We start from the raw sequence: 11,506 nt of genomic DNA, 5'->3' as shown, positions 1-11,506 counted from the left end.
TGTGGTAGTTATTCCTTGGGATGGAATCCAGCAAGGTCAGCAGTTTGAACCCACCAGCCGTTCTGTGGAAGAAAGACAGGGCTTTCTACTTTCGTAGAGGCGCTGCAGTCTAGAGGTATAGACTACAGGTGCAGTTCTACTTTGTCCTATAGGGTTACCATGAATCCGAATCAACTAGATGGCTGCACGTTTGGATTTTTGTGGGGTTCTGTATTTGTGGCACTGTCGAGTCAGTACTGTGCTGGGAACCACAAGGGAGCAGGTTCAAACCCATGGGCCATTATGTATTAGGTCGCCATGAGTCCGACAAACTCGATGACAACGGGCAATGCTGGATTTTAAAATTCTCCAAGAATTCCTAAATGGAACCCTGGCGGTGTGGTGGGGTGTGAGTTAGGTTGCTAACCTCCAGAAAAACAGTTTGAATCCACACAGCTGCGCTCAGGAACATGAGGCTTTCTACTCCGGTAATGATTTAGTCTGGGAACCTCACAGGGTCAAATATGCACTTGAGGCAGAGTTGGGTTTTACTTTTGGAGGAATTCCTAAAGGATTTTGACTTGACGCAAACGTGAACAATGAGGGTGACCAGGGGTTCTGTGGAGATTATCTATTATTTACTTTTTTAAAAAAAACTATTTTATTTTTAATTCAGCTTATACCAGGGTTGAAACCTCAATTTGTGTTCATTACAGTGAGAATTTAAAAAATATCTATCTACATTCTTTCTAATGAACTTATTTACTTTTTAACTTATCTCTCCTCCCCCTCCCCCCCTTCAATGACAGCAGCTGAGGTGAGGAAAACGCGCTGCGGGTGACTGCGCAGTCCAACACAAGGAGAATATCTTCTATCACTCAGTCCTCAATGTCCCTTCAAAACCCGAGGAAACAAGCAGCCCTCAGCAAGTGCTTTTCGGCAGTTCTCTCCTCAGGGAGCCTCAAAGCACCGCGGCTAACCTCAGGGAAAGGTCGGTGGTTCGAACCCACCTGCCGGTCTGCAGGGTTAAGTTGAGGCCGTCTGCTTCCACAGAGATTTCCAGCCTTGGAACCCCTGTGAGGCAGCACCTATGGGCTCTACGGATCTAACCAAGGCGCCCGTGCTGGGTTGGTGGGTGGGGTTTTTACCCTGGCGCTGGGGGGGCGGGTTGGTTGGCTGTTTTCCCTTTTGTTTTGCCCGCCTCGTCACCGTAGCGACACCGCGAGCGCCCCGCGCAATGCACGCTGGGAACGGAAGCGGAGCCGCGCGCCGGAGGCCGAACCGGAAGGGGAGGCGCCAGGCCTGGAGGAGCCACGGGAGCCGCTACCGGTGTTCGCGGGTCGTAGGGAAGGGGCCTGGCCGTCGGGGTGTGTCGCGATGCCGGAGCTGGCGGTGCAGAAGGTGGTCGTCCACCCGCTGGTGCTGCTCAGTGTAGTGGATCACTTCAATCGGTGAGCGGGCGACGCGCGGCGGCCCAGCGGGGCCGGAGGTGCCGTCGCTGCTGAGTCACGGGCACGCTGTGGACGGCGCGGCCGAGGCGGGCGCGCTGGGGGCGCCGATGGAGGGAGGGGGAGGGCGGCCGGACCTTCGGAGCGGGAGTCCCTCGGCTTCACCCCTGCCCGCGCCCCAGCCGCACCGCGCCGGCACCTGGGGCCCCCATGCCGTTTACCGAAGGATTGGTGATCTGAGTATGCGGGTTTGGGGCCGAGCTTCCGATAGCCTGATCCTTCCAGAACTTGTCCCCCATCTGTCACTCACTTCGCCCATTTTCACCAAAAAGGCCGTGTCACGAAGGAAAAGGGCTTCGGGTTCGCTGTGTTTCTGAGGGCTGTCACCGAAATGTTGGTCCTTCCCGAATGGACTGTGATTCTTGTAACCTGTGAAAGTTTCTAAGTGTCAACCTGGTTTAATGACAAATCGCGGGGGCGCGGGGAATCTCGTTTCTCTTTATAAAATGAGACCTATGGAAGTTTAGGGCACTCAAGCCATCGCGTTTCCAGGGTGCTCTTCCGCCATCGCTGGCTTGTTTTCGAGCGGTTGTGCATCCTGCTAGACCTGTTCGTGAGTGTTATAAGACAACCACTTGAAGTGGAAAGCCCGGGTGGGAGCATCTGTTAAGTGATAGCTGCCAACTGCCAGTTCTCCTGCAACTTTTACAACTGCTGATTTAGCCAGAGCCAAAAGCAAATTCCACGCGGTGTAGGGTCACTGGCCCAGGTGGTGTTGGGACGCATTGGAAATCTGCAGGAGAAAGACTGGGCTTTTTCTACTCCGGATAGTTACAGGCTTGGAAACCCACGGGGGTCGCCAGGAGTCGATAGTGACTCAATGGCACTGAATTTGGTTTGGGGTTTGTTCCTTTGTGTAAGGACCTTAACTATTTAAGTAGTTGTTAATTTTCTCCCAGACTAATACAAGGGAGGCACCAATGGAGTAGACACCAAGCATACACTCTTGACCGCTGTCGGTAACAAAAGAGGAATTTTCTTTTTACTGATTTTTTTAATTAGCTGGGGAGTTTACATTTCAGACCATCAACTATGCATTCAAACACGAGGGAAGTGTTTTTAGACAACAAAATAAGTAAATTTTTGTGGACCAAAAGAAATGTCCCCTATGTGTGAAATTTTCCTTAATATGTGGAAATTTCATTTTGACATGTGGAAGCTGTGTCTGAAGATTTCCTCCAAAATTCAAACGACACTGAGTTTCAAAGTCCTCAATGTTGTTTGATCCAAACTCCAAATTTAACAAACTAAAAATTGACTGCCATCGAGTTGGTATGAACTCAGGGTCCCTGTGAGTTTGAGTCTGTAAGTCTTTACAGAAGTAGAAAACCCAGGCTGTTCGTCTGTGGAGCAGCTGTGGTTTCGAACTACTGACTGATTGGCAGCCCCAAAGGTAACCGTTATGCACCAGGGCTAACCAGATTTGACAAGGATATATAAATTTACCAGACTATATATTAAGAAAAATATTCCAAATAAACCAATGTTAAAAGCAGCAATGGTTAAAAAAAAAAAAAGATGCTCCTTTCCTTTGAACAAAAAGTTTATATTGTGTCACCTTTTGTTAAGGTTACAGGAGACTTGAAAAACCATTGTTAACAAGCTTGTGTAAGTGAAACATTTGTGGTTCCTTAGGAGAAAACCACAGAGGACTTTGTAATTCTGCCCTCGTTTGCGTGGCTACTCACCAGTTCATTCATGTCTGACTTGGGCCTAGTAAACAAGACAGGCCATAAACATGTTGCTGGCTTAGAATCACTTACTGTGCACTATTTAGACCAAAAATCAGTGTTTCCGAAGCTTGGCAGCCTGGAAGCTGGGCCACAAACTGTTTCTGTCTGCTCCGGCACCTTTATCCCTGAAAAGACCCTAGGACAGAGAAAAACTGCAGAGGAAGAAATTAAATTGGCTGTGATAGTACAACTCACCTGTGTTTTTCAAATGTCATAAAATAGCATTCTAAAATTCAAAATTTGGGGAATTTCCATTTTCTCCATTTCATATTTCTATGAAGCTTGGATTTTTTCCAAGCATATATAACTTTGCAGTTATTGGTGAATACAAAGTGCTATTAAGAGTGATAGAGAACCTTAGAAATGGATAGTGTGCACAGTGAATGCCACGTCATTGTACACGTAAAAACTGAAATGGCAAATGTTTTGTAACTACAGGTAGAATCCCTAAAACCAAACCATTGTTGTTGAGTCTGTTCCAACACAGCGACCCTGTAAGACAGTAGGACCATAGGTTTGCCAAGTGTAACCTTTATAGAAACAAACATCTTTCTCCCATGGGCAGTTGGTAGGTTTGAACTGCCAGCCTTTCATTTAGCAGCCAAACACTTAACCACAATGCCACCAGAATTCCCTCTTATATTTATACCAAGGAGCGTCTGAAAGTTTGTGGGGAAAATATCTTTTAAGTCCAATTTTCCGGGAACTTTTTGAAGCCCCCTTCCTTAATAGCGCACTGAAAAGTACCGGTGTGCTGCCAAGATTCAGAGAACAAGTGTACTGACAGTAAGACCTACCCCAAAGGGTGGTTATGAATGCATTTCATTATAATGGGAAGATAAAAGTCAAAGATACTTACTCTATTTATTAGCATTTAATAATAGCTAATCTGTCTTACATTTATTTAGTGGGATTAATTCCCAAGTGACCTGCAAACTGTACCATTAATATTTCTCATTAAATATCTAATTATTGCAACCACTTTTCTGTGGACGAATCCAAGCTAACCATCTGTTTTCTGTTTCAGAATAGGCAAGGTTGGAAACCAGAAGCGTGTTGTTGGTGTGCTTTTGGGGTCATGGCAAAAGAAAGTACTCGATGTATCAAACAGTTTTGCAGGTAAAAGACAATCTGCTCGTTTTTCTACACATGGTTAAACTGTCAATTGGTTTTAAAAGAAACAAAAATCTTCTGAATAATTTTTCATAATTGTGAGAGTTCACTAAACCAGGTAGTGACTATAAGACTTGTCACCTGCAAGGTCTCTGTTGTAACATGAAGCCTTCACAGACAGACAGAACTTGCCTCATCAATGTGGCCACACTGCAATAAAAGTAACAATAAAGAACCAAAATAATTGCTGGCTGACATGAAGTCACTAATTCAAATACCTAAAAGGAGCAGCCCATATTATAAATCGCCAAATGGGAGAGATTAGGAAGGAACGGGGCTTGGAGAGGAGGCTGCTGTGTTGACCGGGCGCTCATGCGCCACCTCTGGCAGAGGGGACCTCCAGGCATGACCTCTGCTCTAGAGGTCTCACCAGTGCCCTAAACGAAATCTTTTCTCTCATTCTAGTCCCGTTCGATGAAGACGACAAAGACGACTCTGTCTGGTTTTTAGACCATGATTATTTAGAAAACATGTATGGAATGTTTAAGAAGGTCAATGGTAAGCCTTGCTTTTCTCGTGTGATGGCATTGGAGGGGGGTGGAGGGCGCGTGTGTGTTAACTTTCCCCATTGTTTGGTGTCGACCCCTTTCAGTTAGATAAACAATAAAACTGGAGTTAATGGAGCCATGAAGTAGAATAAATGAGAAATCAGAAAAAGTTTAAGGCCAGTTAGGCTACTTAGGTTTGAGAAAGAGGGGACCTTCTGATTGTAGCAGAAAGCAGTGAGCTGGCAAATAAATGCCACCCGCCCCCAGGGCCTTAGTGCTTCAGGGTAAAAATGCCTTTGTTCTGTGTATCTATCGTTTTTATTTCATTACCACAAATGTTTGTTCCCGCCATGCTCTCAGGTGGAGTTGTTGCAACATGCGCTCCGTTGGTTTATGTACTGCCTTGGGGTTGTTCTCTAGTTGGTTCGTGTGCGCTTGACCCCTTACACTGGTCTAGGATAGATCTGTGTCTAGATTCCCCATGCTGCTTGTATTCTGAGAATTCTACTTGTGAGTTTGAGATTAAAACAAGTATTGATGCGGAGTTTAAGGGAGGCATCTGGGATTTTCAAAAAGGTCAAGGGTATGGTTACTGACATTCTTATCCTTTGGGGGTGTGTTCTGTAGATGTAGTGGTTCCACGGAACCACTGAAACCCACTGATTTTGGTTTTTGTTTTCTCCCAGCTAGAGAAAGAATAGTTGGATGGTACCACACAGGCCCTAAGCTACACAAGAATGACATTGCCATCAATGAACTCATGAAAAGATACTGCCCTAACTCAGTAAGTTCTGTTTTCAAAACTCCTGCGTGATAGTCTTTGCCAACCAACTCAGGCTAAGAGTGCCTGGGAAAGGCTTGGAGCAAGTCACCTTACAGCTTTTCCCTCCATAAACTTAGATTATGTTCATTTGTAATGTGTATGCTGCACTGTAACTGTTTTTAGTAATTACACCACATCTGTAAAGTGCCCGATACATGAACTGACTGAATCTTCTCAATCACTTCAAAGGGTTGCTCTCTTCAGAAGTGAGAAAGGTGGGGGAGGTTAGAGTGGGTGTGTAGACTCATTGCCTTGTTGCTGGAGGGAGGCGGTAAGCAGAACAAACAGTGGAAGCATTTGAAATGTATAAAGCTGCTCTACTGGAATTTTTGGTTCATTTTGGAGTAGATGAGTAAAACCACTTCAGTGATTATCCCAGTAATTCTGTTCTGAGGTACATTGCTGTATTTCTCTGCCAGGTATTGGTCATCATCGACGTGAAGCCCAAGGACTTGGGGTTGCCCACAGAAGCATATATCTCAGTGGAAGAGGTTCATGATGTAAGTCACTTTGTTTACGAGCCCAGGAGGTTATATTTGCTTTTGTTGTGGCGGTTTCATTTGTCTTCCATTTTCAAGTCAACAAATATCCTTCCTCTGTGAACAAAGTTGATTTCTCTCAATGGTTTGATCTAGAGTTTGTGAATCCCTGCACTTTAGAGAGGGGACTGTAGTAATCTAATGTCTTTCATAAATGAAATTCAGACACACACACACACCCTGCCCAAAGACATGGCAAATAAGTGCAGAGCCTAGTGAGGGTCATCTTAAATCTTGAGGATTCCAAGCCCTGCAGAGAAGCACCTGGGTTTCAAGTTGAATAAGCCAGAGCTGCCAGCAGACAGACAGCAAGGTCCTTGTGTGATTGTCAGACACCTGTGCTCAAGTGCACAGTGCCTGGCCTTCCTGTGTGCGTGGTGTGCTTCTAGCACAGAAGGGAAGAGCTGCTCGGATCACTTTCTCCATTTCCAGCAAAACAGCTCAAGTTCTCTTGTAGGGCTTGATGTGAGAGAGAGAGCAAAATATCTGTACTTTAAGTATCCACCCAAAAGCCTGGCTTTAAACTCTGTCTTTGGATGTACATTTGCAGGATTTATCTTTATGTTCAGTTTGGAAATCTGGAAAGAACATTTTAGTTTAGCTCCCGCAAATTTTGCTTCTTCCCATTTCTTTGTCCCTTGCTAGAAGTCCTAGCGGCATAGTGGTTACACATTGGGCTGCTAACTGCAAGGTCAACTGTGCGCAACCACCAGCTGCTCAACAAGAGAAAAGATAAAGCCTTTCCGTTTCCATAGTTTCAAAACGCACAGGCGCGGTTCTATCCTGTCCCATAGAGTTGCTTTGAGTTGAAAACTTAATGACAATGAAATTTGAGTGATTTGTCCCCATTCATTGCCCAACTGCCATTTTTACCCTCAGTCTTTCTTAGGAGTATTTTTCACTTTCACCCTGCTTCTTTCCAAATGGGTTTGAGTTTCCACGTACACTCCACGCTGCAGCAAGATGCAGTCTTGCTAGTTATGAAAGAAGACCAGAGGGAGTTAGTCCCTGACAGGAATGCTGTGGGTTGTTGCAGGCTCTGGCCTTCCTAGCTCCCAAAGCAAAGGGGAAACTGCCATGTGCCTGGTTCACCCACGAGTGAGACCCCCAGTACAGCACTGCGTGTAAGCTTGTCGTTTAAGGGCTCCGAGTAGTCACCCAGCTCCCTCTCCAGACGTGGCAAGGCCAGATTGGAGCCCTGGCAGGGCAGTCTTCCTTGTTCCCACTGTTTTACAAAGGAGGCGCCACTTCTTTAGGCACTAGGTCTGAAAAAACTTCCCGGGCCCCCTCAGGAAGTCACTAAGTAAACCATATGCCCAACATTACAGGGTGATCCTCGATGACTTCCGACCACCCGAAAGCTGGCTACTCGGATCCTTTGTTTTGGCGCTCTGGGATCATTTGGTCCGAGGGACGGCGTATAGCTAGCTAGCTGTGAGGTTATGTTTCTAGCATGAACTTGCATGCTGTGTGGCTTGCTTTAGAAAGAGCTGCGTGCTTTAAAATGTCACCCTAACCAGACCTTCCTGAGTGTCATCCCAACGAGGGCTTGAGGGAATATCAATACTTTGCTCAGAAAACAATTTAGTGGCCACTCCAACATAGGAGCGAGCACACCTTCTCTTTGAGGAGTGCCAGGGTGGTGTTACCTTAGAAAGCTTTCAGGCAAGCTTTCCCCACCTTCCAATGGAGAATTCTCATGACCTAACTGAAAGCCGCAGCATAAAGGTGTGCAAAGAGAACATATACTGTTGTGCATTTTTAAGTAAATAACTACAGCTAAACTTCCGTTCCCAGGATGGAACGCCAACCTCAAAAACATTTGAGCATGTAACCAGTGAAATAGGAGCGGAGGAAGCGGAGGAAGTTGGAGTGGAGCACTTGTTACGGTGAGACATTGGTGCGGCCTCAGAGCTGTGAGCAGCCCTCTGCCCAGCAGGCTGGTGTCCCAAAGGACTGACTATAAGGAAGTCAGCTGAGTCGGGGATACAGAGGCCTGGGTTCTCATCTTGGCCCAGCACTCACACCTCCATGACTCTCCACACGCGCTGCCCGTCTGGTCTTTTGTTTGCTTGACTACAAGTTGAAGGCAACTGAACTACAGAATCCCTAAAGTGCTTTTTAAGAGTTAAAACTTTGTGGCTAGCACACCTTTCCCAGAAACTGATGATAACCGACCGAAGCAGATATGTGAAACAAATGTACACGTAAGCTCTTCCAGTGGGTGTCCAGTTCCCAAACTGTACCCACTTGATAGGGTGGCTTCACACCCCAATTTGAAAAGGCCAAATGGAGTGCCCCTCAAGCTCCAACGTGGCTTGCTGGCTGGAGGGACAGCACACGGGGAGCTCCCGGCAGAGCTGAAACATCAACCCAAATTTGTTTAAAGGGAAAGTGGTTTCATTTTCGCTCTCTAGTATGATATAGCTGATATATACACCCCCCCCCCAATGAAAATGTAAAGCATTTTTATCAAATGGGGAAGAAGTAGTAGCATCTTTAGGAAATTTGCTGCTCCCCAGAAAGCGTTTCTTTTTGAGCCTTTGCGATAATGTCATGCACTGATGCTTTTACCCGCCCTTTCTTGTTGGGTGTTACAGAGACATCAAAGACACCACCGTGGGCACGCTTTCCCAGCGAATCACAAACCAGGTCCATGGTTTGAAGGGACTGAACTCCAAGCTCCTGGATATCAGGAGCTACCTGGAGAAAGTGGCCACAGGCAAGCTGCCCATCAACCACCAGATCATCTACCAGCTGCAAGACGTCTTCAACCTGCTGCCAGACGTCAGCCTGCAGGAGTTCGTCAAGGCCTTCTACCTGAAGACCAACGACCAGATGGTGGTGGTGTACCTGGCCTCGCTGATCCGGTCTGTGGTCGCCCTGCACAACCTCATCAACAACAAGATTGCCAACCGGGATGCGGAGAAGAAAGAAGGGCAGGAAAAGGAAGAGAGCAAGAAGGATAGGAAAGAGGACAAGGAGAAAGATAAGGAAAAGAGTGACGTAAAGAAAGAAGAGAAAAAGGAGAAAAAATGAAACCTGTAGCTTTTTTAATTTGTAAATTAAAATCTTATAAACGAAATCATTGTGCCACTAGAGGGTTGTTTTCACTTAAGTGCTTGCCACCGAGCGGCGTTGATGCGAGCTCTCTGCCTCAGTCACTTGCTGTGGCAGGGAATGGAGAGGGGGAACCTAACCTGCAGTTTAGCCCATAGGAGCTGGTGGCACGATTGTTGGCTCGGCCTCAGACTGGTTTGAGAAAAGCGTACACGTAAACTTGGTTCTCCTCATTCAAACCAGGGGACTGAGTGCTCCCCGTCCTTGATTGGAGTCCATTTCTGGCAGTCTGCAGAGTTGCTGCATGGAATGTGTGAATTCCATAGTGCTCTCCCTTGTAACACCGTGAGTTGCCCAGCACGTGGAGAATACTGCGCCCCGGGACTCGGCCCGTCTCTCTGGCTCTGGCATTCTTAGGGCTTCAGATCCACCTCCATGTATCATTTACCTTCAAAGACACGATTAAATGGCTTGGTTTTTAAATCTGTGTTCTAGTTTTTGACTGGAGTGGCCATCCGTTTTCAGGAGTAGCCAAGGCAGTACTTCTTTAAAGCTGTGGTAAAGAATCCTTGTAAACTTAAAATCTAATGAACCAGTGGGTCTCAGACCTTGAAGTAAGCCCCCATCTTCCCCCAAGGCCCGGGCTCAAGTCTGCTTCAGATTCCTCATCCCCAAAAACCCTGCGAGTTTTCATAAGGGGTCACATTTCATTCTTGGGTGGGTGTCAGTTCTTCAAACCACAACGTTAACAACATCACTAAGAATGGAAGGAAGTTTCCCCAAAGCAATCGCATGGGGCTCTAGGACTCTACCTAGAACAAATGAAAACCAAAAAACTCAACTGCCATCAAGTTCATTGCAACCCAACAGGGCAGGGGAGAATTGCCCCTGTGGGTTTCTGAAACTAACTCATGAATGAGAGTCAGCTTTCTCCAGCAGAGTGGCTGGTGGTTTTAAACTGCCAGCCTTGGGGTTAACAGCCCGATACATAAGCACTACACCACCAGGGCTCCTGATCTCCAGAGGACGGGACCTACTCACTTGAAGCACATCTGTCACTTGGGTATGAATTTCCATTGGGCAGTTGGGAATGCTTTAGGATTATCAACATTCAATGATTTAAGAATTAAATACAATTGCACAACCACTGAGTCAACGATCTCACAAACCATGTTTCAACGCCTAATTTTATCAGATGCATCCAACTACTCTAGACTTGCCAACGAGCTAGTTGATGTGTAACTGATGCATTCTACATAAATACAAACATGCCCTTCAGGGGTTACTATTAGGTTTGTAAACATTGAAAGATCATAGGGAATAAGGTTATTCTTGTCTATTTCACCTGTAAAAGCCAAATTGTTGCATTTCATTAATTAGAAATTTGAAATCCTTAATTCAAAGCTTTTGGGTTATAGCAAAACTAGGGTGCATTAACACGGCATTTGGTTGTCCTGTCTAGAAGACAAGTGTGAGACCATCTGGGGGGGTGGGAGTGGGAAAGAGCTAGGATGCGATGGTTTGAGGCTTCATGTCCTAGTAAGTTTCAGGGAGCAAGTGACCCCCTGAGCTGAGACCACAGAGGAATCAGATTTGGCAATACTATCATTTGAATTTCACAGCTTTCCCAGGCTCTAATGAAATAGCATAATGCCACAAGCTTTTCAACACCACAGTTTGCTATTTACTGAGTAAGAATACTCAAGCCTTGTTAAAGTTGCACCCACTTAAGTGCTATGTGTAATGAGAAGTTGCCCCGAGAGCCACTCAAGCCATTGTTTTAAAAGCCACCCCATATAGGAGGATGGGCACGTCCTAAATCCAGCCTGGCAATCTCAAGATGACATATACACACACACACACACATTTAATGTGGAAAAGTACTGTGGAAGAAGTCCTTTGAGTCTTCCCCATAGTTGCACTCTGACCTTCACGTGCAATTCCAAAAGCCCTCAGTGAGAGGGTTCAGGTTGCTGCTGCCCCAAGTGTCACAGTCTCTAGTTTTCTGTTTGGAAACAAACATCTGAAAGAGCCCTGAACAGGAAGGACCAAACAAAAAAATCAGTTTGCCAAACCCCACTGCAACTCGTTGCAACCCCATGTGTGTCCAAGTAGAACTGTGCCCAACAGAATAAAATTTTTTTTAATTAAAAAAAAACTGTTCCACAGAATTTTCAACGTCTGGCTTTTCAGGAGTCATGTG

The 11,506-nt window shown here is 46.0% G+C and overlaps 1 protein-coding gene across 1 annotated transcript; it reads left to right on the top strand.

Annotated features, from left to right (window-relative positions):
* Positions 1 to 1,248: 1,248 nt before the first annotated feature.
* On the top strand, positions 1,249 to 9,786 carry PSMD7 (proteasome 26S subunit, non-ATPase 7). The gene is made up of 7 exons (XM_075536801.1): positions 1,249 to 1,430; positions 4,248 to 4,339; positions 4,799 to 4,891; positions 5,568 to 5,665; positions 6,124 to 6,204; positions 8,041 to 8,132; positions 8,844 to 9,786. Exons 1-7 carry the CDS (start codon positions 1,357 to 1,359, stop codon positions 9,280 to 9,282), a joined length of 969 nt encoding a protein of 322 aa, XP_075392916.1. The 5' UTR covers positions 1,249 to 1,356; the 3' UTR covers positions 9,283 to 9,786.
* Positions 9,787 to 11,506: the final 1,720 nt, after the last annotated feature.

Source organism: Tenrec ecaudatus, chromosome 18 (assembly GCF_050624435.1).
Source record: "Tenrec ecaudatus isolate mTenEca1 chromosome 18, mTenEca1.hap1, whole genome shotgun sequence".
In the NCBI taxonomy this organism is placed as follows: Eukaryota; Metazoa; Chordata; class Mammalia; order Afrosoricida; family Tenrecidae; genus Tenrec; species Tenrec ecaudatus.
The sequence above is the reverse complement of the archived record's forward strand: the minus strand, read 5'-3'. Positions and strand labels throughout refer to the sequence as shown.